The sequence below is a fragment of the Borostomias antarcticus genome, assembly GCF_949987555.1.
Source record: "Borostomias antarcticus genome assembly, chromosome: 1".
Taxonomy (NCBI): Eukaryota; Metazoa; Chordata; class Actinopteri; order Stomiiformes; family Stomiidae; genus Borostomias; species Borostomias antarcticus.
In genome coordinates, this window is record NC_140234.1 from 5263583 (window position 1) to 5290143 (window position 26561).

General features: G+C 42.8%; 1 protein-coding gene and 1 long non-coding RNA gene across 2 annotated transcripts; both read left to right on the forward strand.

Moving 5' to 3' along the window:
• The first annotated feature begins 2371 nt into the window (after window positions 1–2371).
• On the forward strand, window positions 2372–3909 carry LOC311308567. Its single transcript, XR_014630431.1, has 4 exons — window positions 2372–3325; window positions 3488–3548; window positions 3698–3761; window positions 3851–3909. It is a non-coding gene; the product is annotated as an uncharacterized lncRNA (long non-coding RNA).
• Window positions 3910–4713: 804 nt separating this feature from the next.
• On the forward strand, window positions 4714–26173 carry LOC311316136 (uncharacterized protein; the record flags this gene model as incomplete). The annotated part of the gene is made up of 6 exons (XM_084446918.1): window positions 4714–4900; window positions 5039–5232; window positions 5551–5706; window positions 5820–5912; window positions 6319–6441; window positions 26162–26173. 6 exons carry the CDS (start codon window positions 4714–4716, stop codon window positions 26171–26173), a joined length of 765 nt encoding a protein of 254 aa, XP_084303044.1.
• Between the last annotated feature and the right edge of the window lie 388 nt (window positions 26174–26561).

The window sequence follows — 26561 nt, forward strand, 5'->3', positions numbered from 1 at the left end:
AAGTGGTTTTTCTTGATTTATAGTTGAGTATCAGGTGTAAGGTTATGTTCATAATTATTATAAGAAAAGGTATTCTTGCTTCATCACCTGTGATGGGGAGTTTCATTTTATGCAACTGAATCCAAAGGGGGATTCGAGGTGTCAAAGCAAATGTGTGTGGTAGTAGAATACATGGGACGTCTTATATATCATTCAAAATATGGTAATATTCTGTGTGTTATGAAAGAAAAATATTAATTTCAAATAGTCCTCAATTTGCCAAATTTTGTAAATGTGGTGTCTGGTGGCCTTACTGCGCAGTATTCATTAGCAGACAGCACCGTTTGAAGTGATTGGTGACTCATGCTTGGATTTAAAATCAACTGTTTGGTTCAGAATGAATGAACTACTGCAATCACCGCTTATTGCCAAAAGGTGGCGCCAAAGACAATGAAACTCAAATACTTGATTACCAGTTCAAATAAAACTTGCCTAATATCAATTGCAGAATTGTATCACAATATTATATAATCATGAGGACTCCACAGAAAGATTATATTTTGTAATATATATTTATGAATTGTGTTTTCTATATCACCCCATACCAACAATCCAAATGTAATTTGGGTCTTTTATGCCCCACCCCTCTCCCCCTCTACAGTAATCAACTGAATGTGGAAATGTAAAGACTGTGGTGTCACTAAATCACGAAGATCAGAACTTCTAAAGCATTACAAACTTCAGCATAGGCATTTTGGACGCCGCCATGCTTACCCTTGCACATATTCAACCTGTCCTTGTTCTTTTACTTCTTGGAATGCCCTTAAGAGCCATTTGTCAAGAAGCCACCCTCGACTGAACCCACAAAAAGATCAGCTGACAACTTTGAGATGCCTTTTGTGTGAATACAAGCAAATTTCAACTGTTAAAGACTATGTGCAGCACTTAGGGCAGCATCTGAAAAGCCACGAGACTGTTAACTGTATTTTTCAAAGTTGCTCGTACAAAACTAATGTTTATGGATCATTCAGGACTCATAGGTCCAGAAATCACAGGTCATCCTCTGTAAGCGATTTAAAGCCTGGAATTGCTGTGAGGGTACAACCAATCCACCATTCCTCTGAAGACAGTAATTCCGATGAATCACATGAGGATATTTCAGAGGATGAACTAACTACTTCTGTCCACGGCAAACACGATACTGAATACTTGTCCAATACGATAGAGCGCAAAATTGCTTCAGTGTTATTGAAATTAGAGCATGTTTTCCTGGTCCCTAGTGTGGCTATTGATGACCTTTTGCAGGAGCTGCACTATTTGATCAGCATAGTTTCTGTCCCTGTCACCTATTACACTATAATCCAGTTACTGCAGGAACGTAATTGCCAAGTTGACATAGCAGTTGTCCAGGAGTTGGCCTCTGTGCTGTGTAAGTCAAATCCCATTCAAACTGCAGTTGGAGATAAAGGTCCCCTTTCTACATCTTGGAAACGAAAGGCATACTACAAAAATAATTTCAGTGTTGTAGAACCCTTGGAGTATGTGCTTGACAGAAAGAATAGAAGGTCATTCCAGTATGTTCCAATACTCAAGTCATTGCAGCAGATTCTTAGTTGCCAGCCAATACTAGATAAATCCATACATTTGAAATCTTGTCATAGAGGGGGTGATGGACTGAAATATACATGCTTTTTTGATTCACTCAACTTTCAGCAGAATGTATTGCTCTCTAATGAGACTGCTATTTCAGTGATATTGTATGTGGACGAATTTGAGATTTGTAACCCCCTTGGCACGTCCAGGAAAACACATAAGATCTTGGGTGTTTATTGGATATTAGGTAATTTACCTCCAGGGTCCCACTCATCCCTGTCTGCCATACATTTAGCTGCTTTGATCAACAGCAATGATGTAAAGCATTATGGATATGAAAAAGTGCTGGAACCTCTGGTAGATGATCTTGTCACGTTGGAGCAACATGGAGTTTTCATCTCTAAGCTGGGGAAGACGATAAAGGGCACTGTTCAGTGTATTGTTGCTGATAATCTTGGTGCACATAGCATTGCAGGATTCGTGGAGAATTTCTCAGGGACATATGTGTGTAGATTCTGTACAGCAGAGAGTCAAGAATTTCAGACTAAAGAAGTGAGATCAGGAGCATTTTGTCTGAGAACCGAGGGAATTCATGCTGCTCATCTAAAGGCTACCAGAGAAAAAGAAGTCCCCCATTTTGGTGTGAAAGGGGGTTGTTTGTTATCACAGAGATTATCATACTTTAATGTGACAACAGGTTTTCCCCCTGACATAGTGCACGATCTCTTTGAGGGAATTGTCCCTGTTGAGATAGCAGTGTGTTTGGCTGTCTTTGTAAGTAAAAAATATTTTACATTGGGCAACTTAAACAAAGCAATACAAACTTTTCCTTTTAAATGGAGTGACAAAACAAATCGTCCCTATCCTGTACCACTCGCATATTCAACAAAGAAAAGGATCGGTGGGAATGCACACGAAAACTGGAGCCTAGTGAGATTTTTACCTCTTTTGATTGGAGACAAGGTGCCTGCTAATGATCCTGCCTGGCTAGTCCTGAATGATTTGAAAGACATTGTAGACCTTGTTGTCGCACCTTTTCACACCAAAGAATCTATAGCTTATTTGGATAGTAAAATATCTGAACACAGGCTGAGATTGCAAGAGGTTTTCCCTGACCGAAGAATTCTTCCCAAACACCACTATTTGGAGCATTATCCGCAGCTCATTGAGCAGTTTGGTCCCCTGGTTGCACTATGGACGATGCGTTTTGAGGCAAAACACAGCTTCTTTAAAAGGGTTGTGCGTCGCACAAACTGCTTCAAAAATGTGCTCTTATCATTGTCACAGAGGCATCAATTTCACATGGCACATCAGCTGCACCTGTACAGCTTCCCCACACCAACTCTGGAAGTTAAAAATGTTTCCTCCATTCCCATCGATGTTCTGAATGAGGAAATATCACATGCTGTGAGACAGAAGCACCCAAACCTGGATCTTTTGTGTATGGCAAAAGATGTGACTTATGAAGGCTTTAACTACAAGAATGGCATGATCATTTCACATGGGGAGCTTGCAGGTCTGCCAGAGTTTTGTGAGATCATTCAGATGATTGTTCTCCAAGAGAAGCCACTTTTTGTTGTCAGACGGCTTGATGCGTGGTACACTGAACATTACAGAGCCTATATCCTGACATCATCTGCTAGGGGAATTCAACTGCTTGAACACCATAGTCTTACAGACCCATATCCACTGGCTGACTACACGATTCGAGGGAGGCGCCTTGTGGTTCCAAAAAGATATATACACGTATAAGGTTATGACCAATTTTATTATAACCAGGTTTATGATTAAAAATGTGAGATTATACAGTGGAAATTACTCTGAACTCAATTTATTTGATTACTGGCATTACTGCATACATGATCTTAAATAGGCTTTTCATTACTTAACCTTATTCTCTTTCCCTCTCCTGCAGAATTTCACTCGTAGCTCCAAAACAGCAACTTCAACTGTGACCTTTTATCAGCCTTCTGAAGGTAGTGTCTTGGTATATACAAATATGTTCTGTATATACTGCTACTACAGAAAGCCAGTCTGACTTGAAGTAATCTTATTCTCTCTCCGTTCCTGCCACCCCTCCCTCTCTCTCCCTCCATCCCTCCTTATCCTCCTCCCTTTCCTCCAGAATTTCACTCCAAGCTCAATAAGTTAGCAACTTCCTTCTGTGACCATAAGTCAGCTTTCTGAAGGTAAATATATATATTGTGTATATACTGCTTCTACAGAAAGCCAGTCTGACATCAAGTAATCTTATTCTCTTTCTCTCTCTCTCCTGCAGAATTTCACTCAGCTCCAAGACGGCAACTTCAACTGTGACCTTTTATCAGCATTCTGAAGGTAGGGTCTTGGTATAGAAAAATGTTCTGTATATACTGCTACTACAGAAAGCCAGTAATCTTATTATCTCTCCATTCCTGTCCTCTCTCTTTCTCTCTCCTCTCTTTTCTCCAGAATTTCACTCCAAGCTCAATAAGTTAGCAACTTCCCTCTGCAACCTTTTATTTTGTCAGCCACTTTCTGAAGGTAGATATACAGTATATAATAATGGTATATATTGGTAATACACAAAGCCAGTCTGACTTGAACTATTCTTATTCTCTCTCCTTCTCTCTCTCTTTCGCTCTCTAACTCACTCAGACTCAAGAGCATGGCTGGAAAGAAGTCTGCAAAGCTGTTGGTTTTCTGAGTGTAGACGACAAAAGAAAATTGTTGCTGCCAAATGGGATTCCAGAATCAGTGGAGGAGCTTGTTGATGATGTGAGGAGAGCTTGTGGATTGACTGGGAACTTCAGGATCCAGTACCAGGACAAAGATTTTGGTGATACATTTGTAAATTTGACATCTACTGGAGAACTTCAGGATCTTGGCACCATCAAGGTAATCCCTTTGCCTGATGAAGACACAGCTCCTGCACAGACAGCTGTTCATGTCAGCCTCAGTGGTGATGATGCCTTTTCCATTTCTGGTGAAACTGATGACACAGTACTCCTCACCTCAACTTCTTCTAGTCCTTCTTCAAGGACCCAACAGTGGCCTAAAGAGTTTCCCATTCCAAGCTTTTCATATGACACTGAAGTCCAGTTAGATAGAGGAAATGCCGCTTTCAAGGCAAACGGAACAAGGTTGAAAGTCAGTCCTAGGATGAAGTCAGACATTCTGGAAAAGGTGTCTGATGAGATCTACAAGTATAAAGCTTACCCAAAAAGCTTAGACTTCTGTGAGGTTTCAGAGGCACTGATCAAGAAGCACCCCTGCTTGGCAGAGCCGGGGTCTTGGAATGGCTGCTATGGGTGGACACAGAGACTTAAAACCAGGATGGGAAACCTCCGTACCCAACTGAAGGGACTTGGATGCCCTGAGCTTGCTGTCAATGCTCTAAAGACCAAAGCTGCAGATGACGCCCATCCAGCAAAAAATGTCAAGCGACCTAAACGTGGTGAGGCCAACCATTTGCCGTCCTATCCAGCTGGCGAGACGGCAGACAATCTTGAGCTGGAGCAGCAGGTACTTTTGAAGGAGGTGAAGAAACGGAACAACGGGAGGATTATCCGAGAAAAAATGGCCAAGACATTTGCCCTTCGTAGACAAGAAATAGTGGAAAAGCAGGCCAGGGTGGAAGAGCTCCAGGAGCGATGGCCAGCGATGTTTCAAGTAGAAGAGGTATGAGTTGAATCACTGTCATATTTTACTACTATATTTTTGTTAGTATGTTGTGCTCTTGTTTTGCTGTGAAATTACATCCCTGAAAGTCATTTCAGCATTTACAGACAATAGACATTAGACACCAGAACAGGATCACTGGTCACTCTTCAGTAGTCAAAGCTTCAAAGTATTCCTGTGCGAGAATCTGACAGAATCTAGAATCATCTCTCAGCACTATCCAGTCAGGCAAACAACGCTGTATATTTTCCTGCTTTTTTGTTCTATGCCAGTCATATGCATTAACATGTAATGTGTTGTCTGATTTGTATATTTCAGATCAATGCTGAATTCCTACGGATCACAACGGTACCTCTACAAGCAAGATTCTTGTCCAGTTTGGATAAACAGAGCAGTCAGCTTCTCCAGGTCATTAGGAGCAAAGGTGGAGCAGTCGGTGAGAAAACCAGTGACATCCTTAAACCTTTGGATAAGGTATGAAATGCATATGTATTCAATTTCTGATTTCCTTATCAGTTCAGTTCTGTCGGTCAGTGAGTTCAAAGCTGATACATTTATTATCTTTTGATGTGTGTCTCTTGCTACAGAGTGTGGACTTGAACATCAGAAGAGAGTGCCTCCTGAAGTCCCTTGTGATATACCTGGGTGAAGATGCGAGCCACCTGATCAAAGAATACCAGGTTAGTCAGCAAATCATGGCAATGCACTGAGATCAGGCTCTTTTTTCTGTTAGATGTAACAGTTGGCCCTGGGCGTTTGATCAGACTAATAACTATCCAGGAGAATGGCACTGTGTCTTTCCCTTTTCTCTCAATTCAATGTACTTTATTGACATGCCAGTATATAAACAATATTGCCAAAGCATGTAACAAACGAATCAGCAATTAACCAGCATTCCAAAAAGTTATTCTCATGCCCTTCCATATATCGTGCTCATTTGTCTCCACTGTCCACTTGGCTATCAGTGTGTCTGTTTGAGGAAAAATAAACCAGCAAACTTCTCATATTGATATATTCTTAATATTTGTCATACAACTGCCACCCCCGGGGACAATAAACTAAACTAACTTAATGGTCTGATTTCAGGTCGTCCAAAAGGAAGAGGCGGAGACGGAACTTGAACACGCCACCATGGCCATCTTTGTCTTCCGGAATGGTGATACTCTCTCCCCTCCAGAAGACATTGGCATTGTCATCGACGGTGTGGAGGTACTAAATGAGTTGTCCTCAGTTGCATCGGCCTGTGCCATGCTATTTGGCCTGATTTATACACTCAACTTGAGCTATCCAGCCGAACTCAAATATGCCTTTGAGACCTTTCAAAAAATCATAATGGATATTGAAAGTAGGCAAATGTGTAGCACGGAGAGAATACCTGTGTATCTGTATAAAATGCTCACTTTGAAGATAGACATTTTACTTGAACATTTTTGGCTAATGTAAAATGTCTTAAATGCAAAGAGAAAACATTGGTGTTATTCAAGTTCTTATACTTGCCAGGGTCAGATTTTTTATTTTTTATTATTGTGGCCATGTTTCTTGGTTTTAAAATGGACCATGCGTTTCTTGGGATTTAAATGGCACTAGTTTTAAAAAGGAGACTAGACTTTTGCCTTGTTAGATGCTGATGTGTTTTATATGGTTATTTCATGCATGTTGGTGGGCATTCACATTGAGTCTGGTGTTCGTTGATCAGTGGAGGGCAGTGCAGCTGTGTGGGGGTGTCAATACTTTGCCCGTTTTACGAGAGAGAGCTCTGATTTTGAATCCACCCAGCACAATCTGTCCCTCGCTTTAAATGTGTGCACACAGGGATACAGCTGCTGGTCAGGTAGCTAATATCCTGTCAGAGATTTTGTATGTACGGATGTATGAATGTATGTGTCTGTGTGGGCAAATGGTTGTGTGTGTCTGGGTAGGTGGTAGTATGTGTGTGTATGTGTAGCTGCTTGTGTGTGTTAGTAGATGCTTGTGTGTGTGTGTGTGTGTGTGTGTGTGCATGTGTGTAGGTGGTTGGATGTGTTTGTTAGGTGGTTGTGCGTCTGAGTGAAGGTGGTTGTGCGTCTGATTGAGTGTGTCTGTGTTGGTAGGTGGTTGTGTGTGTGTGTGAGTAGGTGGTGCATGTCTGTGAGTAGGTGGTTGTGTGTGTGTGTGAGTAGGTGGTGCATGTCTGTGAGTAGGTGGTTGTGTGTCTGTGAGTAGGTGGTGCATTTATTACATTACATTACAGTCATTTAGCAGACGCTTTTATCCAAAGCGACTAACAATAATTGCATTTAACGTAGGAAGAGCCAATGTACTACTACTTGCCAGAACTCACAAGTGCATCTTCTTTCTAAAACAAACAAGTGACTAAGAGCATAATCTAGTGCTGAAGCAAAGTGCAAGAATCACAATCTAAAGTACAGTGCAATATAATATAATAAGTGCTTAGGTGGGAGGATTGTTGTAGTACTTCTTGAAGAGATGAGTTTTGAGCCTGCGACGAAAGATGGGCAGCGACTCTGCTGTCCTGACATCAGTGGGCAGCTCATTCCACCACTGCGGGGCCAGGACAGAGAAGAGCCGTGACCGTGTCGATCGACCGCAGGAGCCTCGGAGTGACGGGGCAACCAGTCGCCCTGAGGTAGCAGAGCGTAGTGGTCGGGAGGGGATGTAGGGTTTGACCATGGCCTGGAGGTAGGAGGGGGCTGTTCCTTTCATTGCCCTGTAGGTTAGCGCCAGAGTTTTAAACTGGATGCGAGCCGCTACAGGGAGCCAGTGTAGGGAACGGAGAAGGGAAGTTGTGTGGGAGAACTTGGGGTGGTTGAACACCAGGCGAGCAGCAGCTTTCTGGACAAGTTCCAGAGGTTTAATGGCTGACGCCGGTGCCCCCGCGAGGAGGGAGTTGCAGTAGTCCAGGCGGGAGATGACCAGGGCCTGGATGAGTACCTGCGCCGTTTCATTAGTGAGGAAAGGGCGAATCCTCCTGATGTTGTAGAGCATGAATCTGCAGGAACGTGTGACGGATGTGACATGTGAGGAAAATGACAGTTGGTCATCCAGGGTCACACCCAGATTCCTCGCAGTCCGAGTCGGGGTCACCACTGTGTCTTCAATGGTGATGGCCAGGTCCCGGTGCGGACAGCCCTTCCCCGGGAGGAACAACAGCTCAGTCTTGTCCAGATTGAGCTTGAATTGAGCTTGAACTGCATGTCTGTGAGTAGGTGGTGCATGTCTGTGAGTAGGTGGTGCATGTCTGTGAGTAGGTGGTGCATGTCTGTGAGTAGGTGGTGCATGTCTGTGAGTAGGTGGTTGTGTGTCTGTGAGTAGGTGGTGCATGTCTGTGAGTAGGTGGTTGTGTGTGTGTGTCTGTGAGTAGGTGCTGCATGTCTGTGTGAGTGTCTGTGAGTAGGTGGTGCATGTCTGTGTGAGTAGGTGGTTGTGTGTGTGTGTCTGTGAGTAGGTGGTGCATGTCTGTAGGTGGTTGTGTGTGTGTGTGTGGGTGGTGCATGTCTATGTGAGTAGGTGGTTGTGTGTGTGTGTCTGTGAGTGAGTAGGTGGTGCATGTATGTGTGTGAGTTGGTGGTTGTGTGTGTCTGTGAGCAGGGGGTTGTGTGCGTGTGCTAAATGCATGCAGCCTAAACGCACTACCACCTAATAAATGAAGGGAGCGCTGGACCCAATGTGAATCCAGCCTTACTGCCACCAATTGTCTCTCAAAATCTGTTCTGAGGGATGAGGAACCTTTTGTTGGATCAATGTGTTTTAGGCTTTAAAAAGTATTTAATTTCACATTTAAAAATTATTTAATTTTACATTTACATGTTATTTTTTATAAATAAGTCTTTTTTTTATGCATAGATCTTTATATTTTATTTAAAGAGTAGCCTAGCTCACCTCAAAACCATTTGTAAAGGTTTGAATTAATGTGATTTTAATTGAATAAAAGAAATGTTATAAATTTAACTTGTGTCTTTTCAGAATTTCAACCAACTTGATTTTTCAATTTGGAAGAAAGTAACTTGATTACTTGTAACAGGTTGAAGCAATTTCATTAATTTTTATGAAAGGGAAAAAATACATTAGATTCATACAGCATATTACTTTGTAGTGGTGTAAGATTGTCTCAAGCCAGGGTAAAAATATAAGTTTATGCAAAGTGTAAAAAAAATAAGTTGTAAGTAGAAATTATGATTTCATTATATTTGAAAATTTTCATTGGTTTTAATTATTTTTTTGATTTAACATTAGTAAATTATTTCCTTTGTTCAAACTTACTTTTTTAATTTGAGAAAAACTAAAAATTTGCTGTAACAAGTTGAAATTATGATTTCAATATATTTGAAAACTTTCATTGGTTTTAATCATTTTTTTTAATTTAACATTACTACACATATTTGCTTTGTTCAAACTGATTTTTTTTTAACTTGAGAAAAACTAAAAAATTAGGTGTAACAAGTTGACGCAATTTTTTTAATTTGATCCAAAGTATCACTTTTTACAGTGTGTAGCGGTTCGCATCCAGTTTAAAACTCTGGCGCTAACCTACAGGGCAATGAAAGGAACAGCCCCCTCCTACCTCCAGGACATGGTCAAACCCTACACCTCCTCCCGACCCTACCTCGGGGCGACTGGTTTCCCCGTCACTCCCGAGGCCCCTGCGGTCGATCGACACAGTCATGGCTCTTCTCTGTCCTGGCCCCGCAGTGGTGGAATGAACTGCCCACTGATGTCAGGACAGCAGAGTCGCTGCCCATCTTTCGTCGCAGGCTCAAAACTCATCTCTTCAAGAAGTACTACAACAATCCTCCCTCCTAAGCACTTATTGTATTTTATTGTATTGTATTGTATTGCACTGTACTTTAGATTGCTATTCTTGAACTTTGCCTTCAGCACTAGATTATGCTCTTAGTCACTTGTTTTTGAGAGAAGATGCACTTGTGAGTTCTGGCAAGTAGTAGTAAATTGGCTTTTCCTACGTTAAATGCAATTATTGTTAGTCGCTTTGAATAAAGCTGGGGTGACTCAGCTGAATCACCCCAAGCCTCCCAGCCCTCAGCTGAGTCACCCCAAGCCTCCCAGCCCTCAGCTGAATCACCCCAAGCCTCCCAGCCCTCAGCTGAAGCACCCCAAGCCTCCCAGCCCTCAGCTGAGTCACCCCAAGCCTCCCAGTCCTCTGAAGAGGAGACCCCAGCACGGTCAGACCGCTCCACCCCGTCGACACGCTCTCCCCCCACCCCCCACACACCCCATGACGTCCCCCTCCCCCGCCCCCCGTGAGAGGCAGCTGAACACCACGGATGCGAGGTGCGACTGCAGTGAGGAGCTCCTGGAGGTGGGGAGGCAGAGGCTGGCTGTGCAGCGTGAGAGGCTGGACCTGCAGAACAGGCAGAAGGCCCTAGCGGAGGCACAGTTTGTGTGGCCCTCCATATCAGTGCCCATCATTCTGCCAACTCCAGGTAGGCTAAGTGTGTATTTTGTATACTCTGTCTATTCCCACACTGCATGCATTCCATTCAGTGTCGCTAATTGAATTTCTCCCTTGCAGATGATGCAGATGCCAGAGACACACTGCACACACTCACCACACACACTACATACACTTACCACACACTGCACACACTCACCACACACACTATACACTTACCACACACACTTACCACACACTGCACACACACCACTGTACACTGCGCGCACACACTACATACACTCACAACACCACTCATCCTTCCTACGTGTTGCTACCTTGTCGTGGTGGGAAGGCTTGTGTGCCTCCATGACCATGAAGGCTATATTGGTGGGGGGTCACCCCCCCAGCAGGTTCAACCATGCCGGGCAGGTTCAGGGTAGAGGCCAGACGAAAAGCAACAACTGGCCCTCCAGGTTGGGGGTTGGGCATGGGTCTAACAACCCCACCCCGGAAAAAGACAGCCTGTTACAGGACAAAAGTCTGAAGAACAAACCTGCCCATGTTTTTTCCCAACCAATATTAAACAAGTTCCCTTTATCCTGTATATTTGTTGTTTCTTGCCACATTACAACAGTAGAGGTTTTGAAGAAGGCACACAATATAACAAACAGCATTTGTAAGATCACTAAATACTGTGAATCTGTTAGCAAAGTACACTATACGGATAACAGTATTGGGCCACCTACACATTACACCTACAGGAACCTTCATGACATCCCATTCTAAATGAATAGGCATCATATGGAGTTGGTCCCCCCTGTGCAGCTATAACAGCCTCCACTGTTCTGGGAAGGCTTTCTACAATATTCTGGAGCGTGTGTGAGGATATTTGACTATTCATCTAGATGGCCTCATTGGATTAATCAATTCGCCAGGATATCTGTCTGACAATATATAAAGACAGCCAGAAAAGTCATGTCATCAAATTATCCCTTTACATAAGAAAATGTTGTTGTTCACAAAGTGGATTATATTAGGCTATGGATAGTCCGTATATGTTGCTTGGCTCAATGAACGTTTTAAAAACAACATTCCCATGATGTGTTGTGTAGGCTCCATGACATTATTTTCATCATTCAAGTTAATTGTATTTTGTGTACACTAATGATGTGAATCGCGCAGGTAGGATTGAATCGCGCAGGTAGGATAGATGTGTGCTGTATTGCAACTCTCCTTTTTAAAAGTGTAATTTTGCTCTAATCGAGCTAAAACTATAACGGGATGAACGGAGCGCATCGCCAAGGGACAGCTTACGATGGGGTCCGACCGCCCTTCATAACGTAACCCTTGGCTGTGGTATACCTTGGCTTAAGAAGGCTCTGGGGAACGAATCGTCACCTAGAGGTGGACCTAACGACGTTCTTAAGAAGCACGTAGCGCTACGATGCCTTAACGATGCCTCTGGGAGACGCGGCCCAGGTCTATATACGGCCATGATCTCCACTTAATATCACCAGAGAATAAAAGAAGTGAACGCACGCAGCAACGACCAGCAACAGAGAAATTCACTGAAAAGAGACCGCATGTCGGTATGTTCGCTTCACGCGCTTCCCTCTCAACATGGTCATACAAAACAGCTTGCTGAATTCCGAAAAGATGAATAAACTATTCTGTTTTCGATTCAAATGTGTATATGATCCCCTGGACTAAAAAACAAACAAACAAAAGAACAGTAACCCTCACCTGGACTCAAATTCAAAAACAGTCGTCTAACCCTCCCTTGTTCATTAGAAGTTCACTTCCTAAACCGAAGCCCCAAACGGCTTCGCTCTAATCTTTCACAAATAAAAAATAACATACAACTTACCGAATTGAGGATTGTCGTAGCCTACAGTGAAAGGCTATTGAGTAGGTTGTGATGGAAACGTTTGTTTACTCAAAAAGAATAAAGAGCTTGTCTCTTGTGTTCTTCAGATGGATGAAAAAATATTTGCAATGGGGAATCTTTACAGGCGTGACAAACAATGTTCAACTGTGAAAAGTTTCCAAGGTAGAGAGAGACACAAATTACGAACACAATTTATATACACAGTCGTGACTGCTAGTCTTTTCAATGCTCTTAACCAATCGGTGAAAGCCGGGAACAATGACGCGTTTCACTGTTCAGACCGCGTGATTTTTTTTACCAACCAACTTCTGCCATAACCACGCCCCCGCGAGTTTTGACCATAGACATTATAAAGAACTAGACTGGCCATTGTGCTGTAGAATTCCAATGGACTCACGTCCGACGTGGCAGCCATCTTGTGCAGGGCATCTCACTATGCGACGTCAATGATCCCACAGATTCACTGTGTAATGGTAGATGTTAGATCATCTGGGAGAAAGTCCCTGTAATTGTGCATAAGTGGCATTTTCTATCACTGGGATTAGCTGGAATGCTTGTATATTTATATTGCGACAAAAATGTTTTTTATTGTGACTTGCCAAGAGATTATAGATGCAGCCCCCCTGCCTCCCCCGCCAGTATACTGTTAAGGTCTACTCTGTATCTGGTGTATTCTCCAGGGTTCCCACTAATTTTTACCAATACAAATTACAACTTTTCCATGATTTTGACTTAACGTCTTGATGACCATGGGAACCCTGATTCTCAGTAGCACCAGTATCAACTAGAAAAACCACGTAGCGGCTATGCCTCCGCCCAACAATGCAAGTTGCAGTTAACATTCAGTTGGTCTTGAGAGAGGGCCCCTGTGTTGATGTGGATGGTGCTTGTGTACGCTAGCTTGCTGGTATTCTAGCTGTAATGCTAGCTGACACTAATGCTAGCTAGCATTACAGCTAGAATAGCTGTATCTAATTAGCATTAGATAGCTAGCATTAGCTAGCTGGCGCTAGCTTTATTGTTAGCGTTAGCATTAGCTAGCTAGTGTTAGTATTCAAAAGTGCCTTTTGTTTGACCTGACCTTTGACATTTGAATACCAAAATCTAATCCAAATAATCTAATTAAATCCAACTGGCAAGGCTCCGAACCGGTTCGAGGAATGGAAACGAAAACCGAAAACAAACGGTATTTTATGAGGAACTGAAACAAGAACGAAAACAAAATGGTCTTTAATTGTTCCAGAACAGAAACGTTAATTTGAAATCTTTAAAACCGGTTAATAACGTTATTTTTTCGTTCTTTGTAGTAGGCCTATAAAGCTTAAAATATTTTTTTTTTTAAAGAAGAAAATAAATAAAAAAGCTGAGCCTTTTATGGCCGAATAGGCAAAATTGAATTTATTACATTTGTAGCCTACATCTTGTCCTGTTTTTGTAATGTAGCCTAGGCCCCTAAATCTGTTATTTCACAGTCGGGATCTTAAATGCTTTCTTAGCGAAATGAAGAGATTGAGATATTACAAACACACCATAGCCTAGTTCAGACGTTTATGGTATGGTTAGAGATTATTAGCGTGTGGATACAGTCGTAGCCTATACCATATAGGCCTAGTGCCGTCGGAATAGGCCACGAGTAGGCCTAACGAAGCGCTCCGTTTAATGGCTATAACTTCCAGTCAGGTAAGGGCTTTTTATCGGCCTAGTGATCAAGAGATAGGCCTATTAAATGTTTTGCACTAAATTATATTTGCTGTCTTATAGGCATACAAGCAGCAGCAGTCTGGTGGATGTCTCTGAAATGTGTATCGCCACAAGAGAATATTTTTGTTTGCTATCTCAACTCAACTCAAATTTGATTTATAGAGCACATTTAAAAACGACTGTGGTCGAGCCAAAGTGCTGTACAGGTAGGTGGCAAGACATAAGTTAATACATAATAAATAAATGACAAAACATTATAAAACAAAATAAAAACAAACAATAGGCCTACAGGCACAGAATAAAATAGCTTGCAGCAGCAGCAATATTTTTTAAAAGGATGATGAGCTATCATGATGACTAATGATAGACCTGCACATTGTTTACGGTGTGGATTAAGGGCATTCGGGAATAGGACTAATGTTGCGTATTTCTTGTAAGATAATCAACAAGGCTTCACTACAGCACACATCACCAAGGCTAATATTGTTGGCAATAAGGCCACCACAACCCTAGACTTGTTGATTATACCTTACAAGAAATACTGTAGGCCTATAGAGTCTTAATAGGTTAACAGCCCCGGAACGGTGAACGGAACGTTATTTTTCGTTCTTAACCGGTTCAGGAACGCTACGCTGGTGGCGGAACACGAGAACAGAAACGTTAAATATGCAGGTTCTGCTCGGAGCGAACCGATTGAAAAATAATTTCGTTTTTAAGCCCTGCCAACTGGACATTTTGGCCGAATATGTACAAATTCTGTCAAGCCGTTCTTGAGATATCATGTTCAGCAGGCCGAAAACACCTTTTGTGATGTCAGTGACCCTTGACCCCCACAATGTAATCAGTTAATCCTTGAGTCCAACTGGACATTTTACCTAAATATGAACAAATTCTGTTAAACCGCAAAATACAAGTTTGACAATTAGCTATATGAGGGACTATCTCTATATACCCGCATAAAACAAGTCAAGATACTACATTATATAAAACTGTGTTAATAGTCGATGTGAGTGGAATAAATTATGTTATCTGTGTAATGTTAGCTTAGGGCAGCTAGACTAGTCTGTTATCCTAACCAGTTAGCTATGCAATTTAATTGTGAGATAAGTAAATAATTACCATTACAATAGGCTCTGTGCACCAGCTCCACTACTTCCTGAAAGTCATTTGGCATCTTTATTTCCTGTCCTATATAATTGGATTAAGTGATTAATCAGGTGTGCGCTTGGTCTGCCTCACACCTGATTAATCACTTAATCCAATCATATAGGACAGGAAATAAAGATGCCAAGTGACTTTCAGGAAGTAGTGGAGCTGGTGCACTGAGCCTATACCCATATTAGGCTACCATTCTCTTCCCGCAAACGCCTGAGTATTCATAAAACCTTAAAAGGCTAGTCTAACTGTATTAAGGCTGATACTAAAATATAATAAGAGTCACTAGTCACTTACCGAACAAAACGACAAGCAGCTCTGAAGCCCAACAGTAACATGTTCCAAATGATGCCCTGCGTAACATGGCGGTCTCGTCGGACGAGTCTAAAGGGGGCGTGGCCAGTCTAGTTCTTTATAATGTCTATGGTTCAGACCCGGTCTAGAGCCCGCCTCCTGAGACCGGAAACTACCTGACGCCCTTTTCTGGATATGTAATTGTAATATCTTGTACTATATTACATAATCAAGGTCGGACAGCGGCGGATCCATTTACTGACGTTTACTGATATACTTTGGAGAAGTGCATTACAGGGCATGGCCATCACTGACTAACTGACACTGCACTGCTATATCTACCTAGGTGATTAACAAGTAGTAGTGCTTAGGTCAGGGGTGGCCAACCAGTCAGAGACTAAGAGCCACAAAAATTACTGTGGTACCACCCAGAGCCACACCATATATACCAGCGTTTCTCAACCTTTTTTTCAGTCACCGCACCCTTCATAAGTACTTAAAATCCCAAGGCACCCCAGTCTAAAATAAGAAGAAAAACATTACTGTCCATTAAATATACATTTAAAGTTAATTTATTTAAAATTAATACATACAACAAGATATTTTCTGACATAATATATTTTGGACTGGGCTGGGTTAGGATGGACTGGGCTGGGTTAGGCTGGGCTGGACTGGGTTAGGCTGGACTGGGCTGGGTTAGGCTAAACTGGGCTGGGCTGGACTGGACTAGGTTAGGCTGGACTGGGCTGGGTTAGGCTAAACTGGGCTGGGCTGGACTGGGCTGGGTTAGGCTGGACTGGACTAGGTTAGGCTGGACTGGACTGGACTGGACTGGGCTCGAGATTTGAGGCTTTGAAATGTCCCAATGATGTCTGGCATATCAGACAGAATGTCTTACCATTACGTTCTATGAAGAAAAAATTACTCTCCCCACTCGGGTAAAAAATGTCCTGTGTTCGTCTTCATATTTTCTTTTAGCTGCGCATTTCTTTCCAGCCATTCTTTGGTTGTGTACAGTAGCCTAGGCTACGTTAGCTTTTGTCGTAATAGAGAATGACCCACGCAAAGCAAATTATTTTGTTTACAATAGGTGCGTTTACATGACAAATATTTTTCAATCTGGTTGATTTCAAGCTGATTTCAGCTTGAGCGTATGTGATACAAAGTAAACTGGTTGGATGTTTACATGCGACAACGAAACAAATGTTTCGAACGCGCACGCAGCCGTGAGTGATTGCGTTACGATGGTTACAAACAGCTGACTACGGAACTGTCGAGCATGCCTTGATTAGTCAAGTCTTGAACATGCGCAAAATGAACGCAAAACGCAGCATCAATCCGTTTCAAGGTAGTATACATGACGGACCAAACGGTTTCGAAAAGGTTTAAAGTGATGATCCACTGATCATCCTTGAGATGTTTCTACAACTTAATTGGAGTCCATCTGTGGTAAATTCAACTGATTGGACATGATTTGGAAAGGCAGCCACCTGTATATATGAGGTCCCACAGATGACAGTGCATGTCAGAGCACAAACCAAGCCATGAAGTCAAAGGAATTGTCTGTAGAACTCAGAGACAGGATTGTATCGAGGCACAGATCTGGGGAAGGGTACAAAAAAAAATCTCTGCAGCATTGATGAAGGTCCCAACAAGCACAGTCGTCTCCAAAATTTGTAAATGGAAGAAGTTGGAACCACCAGGACTCTTCCTAGAGCTGGCCGCCTGGCCAAACTGAGCAATCAGGGGAGAAGGGCCTTGGTCAGGGAGGTGACCAAGAACCCGATGGTTACTCTGACAGAGCTCCAGCGTTCCTCTATGGAGATGGGAGAACCTTCCAGAAGGACGACCATCTCTGTAGCACTCCACCAATCAGGCCTTTATGGTAGAGTGGCCAGACTTAAGCCACTCCTCAGTAAAAGGCACATGACAGCCCACTTTGAGTTTACCAAAAGACACCTAAAGGACTCTCAGACCATGAGAAACAAATAAACTAAGGTCTGATGGAACCAAGATTGAATGCTTTGGCCTGAATGCCAAGTTTCATGTCTAGAGGAAACGAGGCACCACTCATCACCTGGCTAATTCTATCCGTACAGTGAAGCATGGCGGTGGCAGCATCATGCTGTGGGGATGTTTTTCAGCGGCAGGAACTGGAAGACTAGTCAAGATGGAGGGAAAGATGAATGCAGCAATGCACAGAGAGGTCCTTGATGAAAACCTGCTCCAGAGCGCTCTGGACTTCAGACTGGGGCGAAGATTCACCTTAAACCATTAAACCCCTGGAACTTGTCCAGAAAGCTGCTCTGTGCCTGGAATTCAACCACCCCAAGTTTTTTCACACAACCTCCTTTCTCCGTTCTCTACACTGATTCCCTGTAGCAGCTTACATCCAGTTTAAAACTCTGGTACTAGCCTGCTGGGCAATGAAAGAAACAGCTCCCTCCTACCTCCAGGCCATGATCAAACCCTACACTCCCGCCTGACCACTACACTCTGCTACCTCGGGAGGACTGGTTGCCCCGTCACTGCGAGGCCCCTGTAGTCAAATGACGCGGTCACGGCTCTTCTCTGTCCAGGCCCCACAGTGGTGGAATGAACTACTCACTGACGTCAGGACAGTAGAGTCGCAGCCCATCTTTCGCTGCAGGCTCAAAACACACCTCTTCAAGAGGTACAGTACTACCAGGAGTATTACTGTATCAAGCACCTATTCTATTTTTAGTTTGCTATTCTTCACTTTGCCTTCAGCACTAGATTATGCTCTTAGTCACTTGTTTTAGAAAGGTGATGCACTTGTGAGTTCTGGCAACTACTTTAAATGCAATTATTGTTATTATTACTTTGGATAAAAGTGTCAGCTAAATGACTGTAATATATTGTAATGTAGCTAGCTAGATAGGTTTTAAGTGGATTAATTGGAAGGCCACAACATATTGACATCATGTTCATTCAAATCAAAACATTTGCTGATTTTGTGTTTTGTGGATGGGTGTATTGCTGTTTTGAAATAAATCATTTTCATCTGGATCTGGATTGCTGTTTTGAAATTAATCCTTTTCATCTGGATCTGGATTGCTGTTTTGAAATAAATTATTTCATCTGGATATGTTTCATTAATAGGATAAAGATGATCACTTAGAATAACTTTGTATTGACTGGTAATGGCTCTACACTTTCAGTATCCAAGTGGTTTCACACTATGGACATGTGGGGGAGCATGTGGTCTACACTAAGAGAATGGTATTGACCTGAATGCTTCAGGTGGTTCACATTCATTTGGGGATTTATGGGTTTTGTGTTCATATAAGAGCAGTTAAAACAGATCAGTCAAATTTGGCCTTGAACATTATAAAACGGGGGCTCATTTTAGACCGTGAACCCAGGTGAGTTGTGGCTGTGGGTGTGTATGGGGATGTTTTCCATCTGCTGGATGAACATAATATTATCTTACCCATTCATTTCCTATAGCGGGTCATTTTACCCATTCAATTCCTATGGTGGGTCATTTTAAACCCAGAACAGCACCCTGATCAGCTTGGTCTCACACTACAACAACACAATCAGCTTCATCAAGGTGATCAATATTTCATCTGCAACATGCATTTTCAAGTTGGCCATATAGAACTGCTAAACTAAAAAAGAACTGTACATGCTGACGAAATGCATCACAGGCAGAGGTCTGTGCTTTCTGAGCGCTATTCTAGTTATTGTCATGTTTCTGTAACACTATTTAACTGGCCACCCGAAGACCTTCATCAACATGCAATGATAGCAGTCAACCACATAGTGGCGGTGTTGCACAGAGCTCAACTAGGAGACCTCAAACTGCAAGCAGAGGATGCAGATTATCAGATTATAAACACTATGAAGAGTGAAGATGTTCTTCTGAAACACAGACCTAGGCCTGATTAATCATTTTAACTATTCACCTGTTCTCTTTATTATGTTGGAGATACTGTATCTATCTGTGGGTTCACTTTCAAACGAACACTTCTGAAGATGGAAACACCAGACTCTCCATGTCCTTTTTAATCTGATGATCACCTGTTGTGACCTTAATTGACTTCTGCTTCATTCCTTTGGGTTTAGAAATGTCTCATGACATATTTTAGATATGAAGACATTTTAGGTATGATGAACTGCTTATCTCTACATTATAGCTTATCTAATGATCATTACTTATCATATCTAACCTTAACTCCTCCCACTGCTGCTTGGACCAGTGGGTCCAGTTTGTTACATTCCTCATAGGGCTTCTGTTAGTGTGTTTTGGCTACTGTACTGTTCACATTTCTCCTAATTCCACTGGATTAAACATTGATATTCGTAAATAAATACATTGAGTGTTCCATAAAGTAAGTTTTTAACATATGGATGGAGTTAATGTTTAACATTTAGTGCTAGTGCCTATTGTACTATAAGTGGGGTACTGGGGTGCTGATAAAATGTATTTGGTCCAGCATTAAGCTACTACAGTAGATAGGCCGTGTATCATACCAAAATATAAACTACACACATGTAGGAAGACAAAATACCGATATTATTTGGTCACTTTAGGTGGTACCGAATCTGGATAGGTCCCTGGACTAAATGGTTAGTTTGTAAACTGCCTGAGCAGCCTTTTCTATCCATTTTGCATCTTTCAGAATGGCATATTATGCAAATTAATTGATTACTACTTCTAGCTACTTTTGGGAGAACCAACAGCTACTTCCCTTACAGAGGAGCTGGCAACACTGCACTTAGCACCCCGATATCAGTCAGTCTTTCATTGTTCATGGTGTTGCGCACTGAAATGTATCGATTTCAGTGCAGAAAAGTTGGCATCAGCTGTGCTTAGAGATAGGGCCATGGCAGGGTCTTGAAGACAACTTGTTAAAGAACGTAGTGTCTGGAGTACTCGGGTATCTGTTGTGCAAGGGGGAGGAGCACAGTCAGGGATGAAAATTAACTTTTTGGCTCACCTGCCAAGGGGACTGGTAGATGAAAAAATCCGCCGGCCAAGTATATTTTTTACAGGCCAAAATAATAAATTGCCTTTTTTGTCACATTATACATCTGTTTCAGTACTTTTCATTCAGATAATAGTATTATGTTGAATACATGCTTAAGGCAGAGGCCAAAGTACAATTTCAAATAAAGTAGTTTAATTCGATGCCTAGAAACATTGCAATTCATAGAAATTCAAATATTCATTTCCATTCACTTCCACGGTGTAGAATTATCCATAACTAGATAACCCTACACAAATATGAGATATAAATGATCCAAGCCTTCACCTCATGGTCTTTATGTGTTTATGAACAAAATACATATACTGTAACATATTCACAGCCTGTCATCATGTAAAGTTAAACCTGAGCTGGATGCAGGGGCGTAGGTTTGATTTGAGTTTTGGTAGGGACACAATAGGTTGTTGTTGTTTCACGTAGTCTTGATTGAATCTGGGTGGTGGCCGAATCAGATTAATTTCCGTCGCCACTGATTGGGCAATGTGACAACGAATGACAAGGTTTATCCACAAAACCTACATCTGTTGAGTCAGACTATAATCTCACCTGTAACCCTGATGCATCTCCCGCCTGCCTCTCCAGGTCCTGCCTTTCTGCTGCTTTGACCAAAACAATTCTAATGTCCATTTTTGTCTTATTTTTTCTGGTCATAAAAGGGAAATGATTGACAATATCAAACTACTTGCAGACATGAAACACTCTTTTCCGTGTAGCCTACAGCCTATTCTGTGTAGCATATGAAATATGAACATAATTACGCTGGACTTGGACTGAATTGCATAAACAAACCAGGGCCGCGTTTCCCAGAGGCATCGTTAAGGCATCGTAGCGCTACGTGCTTCTTAAGAACGTCGTTAGCTCCACCTCTAGGTGGCGATGCGTTTCCCAGAACCTTCTTAAGCCAAGGTATACCTTGGCTACGAAGGCTCTGGGAAACAGCTCCACCCAAGGTACATCGTAAATCGCCCTTACGATGTACCTTCCGAAGATACATCGTTAGTCTACCTTGGAGCCGAAGCGCTGTTTCCCAGAGCCTTCTTAGCCAAGGTATACCTTAGCCAAGGGATACGTTACGAAGGGCGGTCTGAACCCATCGTTAGTGTACCTTGGCGATGCGCTCCGTTCATCCCGTCATAGTATTAGCGCGATTCGAGCTAAATGACACTTTTAAAAAGGAGAGTTGCAATACAGCGCACATCTATCTATCCTACCTGCGCGATTCACATAGTGTACACAAAATACAATTAACTTGAATGATGAAAATAATGTCAGCCTACAGAACACATCATGGGAATGTTGTTTTTAAAACTTTTATTGAGCCAAGCAACATATACGGACTATCCATAGCCTAATATAATCCACTTTGTGAACAACAACAACATTTTCTTATGTAAAGGGATAATTTGATGACATGACTTTTCTGTCTGTCTTTATATATTGTCAGACAGATATCCTGACGAATTGATTAATCCAATGAGGCCATCTAGATGAATAGTCAAATATCCTCACACACGCTCCAGAATATTGTAGAAAGCCTTCCCAGAACAGTGGAGGCTGTTATAGCTGCACAGGGGGGACCAACTCCATATGATGCCTATTCATTTAGAATGGGATGTCATGAAAGTTGTAATGTGTAGGTGGCCCAATACTGTTGTCCTTATAGTGAACTTTGCTAACAGATTCACAGTATTTAGTGATCTTACAAATGCTGTTTGTTATATTGTGTGCCTTCTCCAAAACCTCTACTGTTGTAATGTGGCAAGAAACAACAAATATACAGGATAAAGGGAACTTGTTTAATATTGGTTGGGAAAAAACATGGGCAGGTTTGTTCTTTAGACCTTTGTCCTGTAACAGGCTGTCTTTTTCAGGGGTGGGGTTGTTAGACCCATGCCCAACCCCCAACCTGGAGGGCCAGTTGTTGCTTTTCGTCTGGCCTCTACCCTGAACCTGCCCGGCATGGTTGAACCTGCTGGGGGGTGACCCCCCACCAATATAGCCTTCATGGTCATGGAGGCACACAAGCCTTCCCACCACGACAAGGTAGCAACACGTAGGAAGGATGAGTGGTGTGGTGAGTGTATGTAGTGTGTGTGCGCAGTGTACTGTAGTGGGTGGGCAGTGTGTGGTAAGTGTATGTAGTGTGTGTGGTGAGTGTGTGTAGTGTGTGTGGTAAGTGTATGTAGTGTGTGCAGTGTGTGTGTTAAGTGTATGTAGTGTGTGTGGTGAGTGTGTGTGTGTGTGTAGGAACTACAGCGTGGTGAACGTGTTGTGTGTGTGTGTGTGTGTGTGTGTAGGAACTACAGCGTGGTGAACGTGTTGTGTGTGTGTGTGTGTGTGTGTGTGTAGGAACTACAGCGTGGTGAACGTGTTGTGTGTGTGTGTGTGTGTACGCATACAGCCTTCTTCAATGGGCTATATGCACAACTCCAGTAGGCTACTTCCTGAAATTAGACATGCTTCTTTATTTCCTGTCTTACACTATTGGATGAAATGATTATTCAGGAATTCCTGAATAATCATTTCATCCAAAGTGTAGGACAGGAAATAGAGAAGCATGTCTAATTTCAGGAAGTAGCATACTGGAGTTGTGCATATAGCCCATTGAAGAAGGCTGCATGGGCGAGCATTGCAGCGCGGATGGCTGCTTCCACTCCTGGGCCACCCAGGGAGTGGACAGTCGTCAGCAAGAAATGGCAGGACTTCGCCAGTCAGGCCAAAAGCCGAGAGGCAGAGCACCGTGCCTTCCCTCACCCCGGAGGAGGAGAAGGCCCTATCGATCATCGGCCTCACAGCCTCCCAAGGCATCACTGGTGGCCTTGATTTGGAGTCTGGAGAGGGCCCCTCCAACATCCAGCCCTCAGCTGAGTCACCCCAAGCCTCCCAGCCCTCAGCTGAATCACCCCAAGCCTCCCAGTCCTCTGGAGAGGAGACCCCAGCGCAGTCAGACTGCTCCACCCCGTCGACACGCTCTCCCCACACACCCCATGACTTCCCCTCCCCCCCCCGCCCCCCGTGAGAGGCAGCTGAACACCACGGATGCGAGGTGCGACTGCAGCGAGGAGCTCCTGGAGGTGGGGAGGCAGAGGCTGGGTGTGCAGCGTGAGAGGCTGGACCTGCAGAACAGGCAGCAGGCCCTAGCAGAGGCACAGTTTGTGTGGCCCTCCATATCAGTGCCCATCATTCTGCCAACTCCAGGTAGGCTAAGTGTGTATTTTGTATACTCTGTCTATTCACATTCTGAATGCATTCCATTCAATGTCACTAATTGAATTTTCCTCCCTTGCAGATGATGCAGATGCCTGAGACATACTGCACACACTCACCACACACACTACATACACTTAACACACACTGCCCACCCACCACAGTACACTGCGCACACACACTACATACACTCACCACACCACTCATCCTTCCTACGTGTTGCTACCTTGTCGTGGTGGGAAGGCTTGTGTGCCTCCATGACCATGAAGGCTATATTGGAGGGGGGTCACCCCCCAGCAGGTTCAACCATGCCGGGCAGGTTCAGGGTAGAGGCCAGACGAAAAGCAACAACTGGCCCTCCAGGTTGGGGGTTGGGCATGGGTCTAACAACCCCACCCCGGAAAAAGACCGCCTGTTACAGGACAAAAGTCTGAAGAACAAACCTGCCCATGTTTTTTCCCAACCAATATTAAACAAGTTCCCTTCATCCTGTATATTTGTTGTTTCTTGCCACATTACAACAGTAGAGGTTTTGAAGAAGGCACACAATATAACAAACAGCATTTGTAAGATCACTAAATACTGTGAATCTGTTAGCAAAGTACACTATAAGGACAACAGTATTGGGCCACCTACACATTACACCTACAGGAACCTTCATGACATCCCATTCTAAATGAATAGGCATCATATGGAGTTGGTCCCCCCTGTGCAGCTATAACAGCCTCCACTGTTCTGGGAAGGCTTTCTACAAGATTCTGGAGCGTGTGTGAGGATATTTGACTATTCATCTAGATGGCCTCATTGGATTAATCAATTCGCCAGGATATCTGTCTGACAATATATAAAGACAGCCAGAAAAGTCATGTCATCAAATTATCCCTTTACATAAGAAAATGTTGTTGTTGTTCACAAAGTGGATTATATTAGGCTATGGATAGTCCGTATATGTTGCTTGGCTCAATGAAAGTTTTAAAAACAACATTCCCATGATGTGTTGTGTAGGCTCCATGACATTACTTTCATCATTCAAGTTAATTGTATTTTGTGTACACTAATGGTGTGAATCGCGCAGGTAGGATAGATAGATGTGCGCTGTATTGCAACTCTCCTTTTTAAAAGTGTAATTTTGCTCTAATCGAGCTAAAACTATAACGGGATGAACGGAGCGCATCGCCAAGGGACAGCTTACGATGGGGTCCGACCGCCCTTCGTAACGTATCCCTTGGCTGTGGTATACCTTGGCTAAGAAGGCTCTGGGAAACGAATCGCCACCTAGAGGTGGACCTAACGACGTTCTTAAAGGATTAACATGGTGATTTTCACTTTTGTTTAGTTTGAACGTGCTATTTGCACAATAGGACATTGAAGAAACACAATAAAAACATTAAATATATCCGTTTTGTCGTTTTTGAGAAACTGGAAGCGTAATATTTTCAGTCCAATTTGACTCGGGGTAAAAATACTCCGAATTCGTGACGTTTTTCCCATTGTTGACGTCACCCTAAAGTTTGAAAATCCCGCCTCCACTCCCCTGCACCCGCCTCCAACTGAAACCTGTCTGGCTCGCGCACCTGCTGTCTTTGCGCCATTTCACCATCTATCGAACACGGTAAGTCAGCTCTGAACCTTTTCACCTCATCTTGAGAATAATAATAATTATTGAATAGTTGCAGTCTCAATGATGCCCACCTCTAATTTTAATGTAATTTGTACATACGTTTTATAACTGTATTTGTGGTTGTCATACAAATTCGTTTTCACCATGATCTCCGTGATTCGCCAACCTAGCTAATGTTAGATAAACGACCCATAACGTTAGCTGTAATTGGCAACAGTTATTAAAAAGCTGTCTGATCCAGCTAGCTATCTGTCTTTATCCAGCATGTTGACGTTAGCCTAATGTCAGGTATGGTAACTAGCTTAGCTGTGTTAGTTATCATGCTAACGTTATCTCTCAATAACTGGTCTCCAAGGTGACAGTCGTGACACGGTTTATTTTTAGCCATTATAGATCAGAGCCTATATAACGTTAGTGCTGATATTAACTAACCTTAGTTATCTAGCTAAGATGACCAAACTTATTTTCAAAGCTAACATTAGCTGTTTGGAATGGATTATGTGGACGTGGTTAGCTGTGTGTGTTCTCCCGCTCATTTAGTCTCCCGCTCGCTAAACCAATAGTCTTTTTCCAGTAGCCATGTTGATGTCATAGTATGAAAAACGCAGGTGTAATTGATAAAATTATTTGTGGTCCCATTCTGTTCATTGTGTCAGCCATTCCAGTGAGCCACTATGCACATTTGCAGGATCATGTCTCTCCTAAATCCTAAATGGAACAGGGCCATCATTTTGTTATTAATTGCACCTGTGTTTACCCTGCTATGACACCTCAACAAGGCTGCTTAGAAAAGGGTCTGTTTGACCTGTGTCAAGGTCATGTTGGTGCTATGGTAACGGGGGCACACGCCTGTCAATCGGAATGATTCCAGTTGGTCATTTGCTCAGAGAACTGTCAATCAGTTGTTAATAATCACGCCCAGTTTTGAGTGAGTGAACGTTTTGAGTGGCAGATTCAGACCTCTAAAAACATGTTTTAAAATAATTTGTATGGATGAATTCTGAAATAGTTAAACACATGTGTTTTGTTGTTGCCTAAAGATACCTGGAAAGTGTT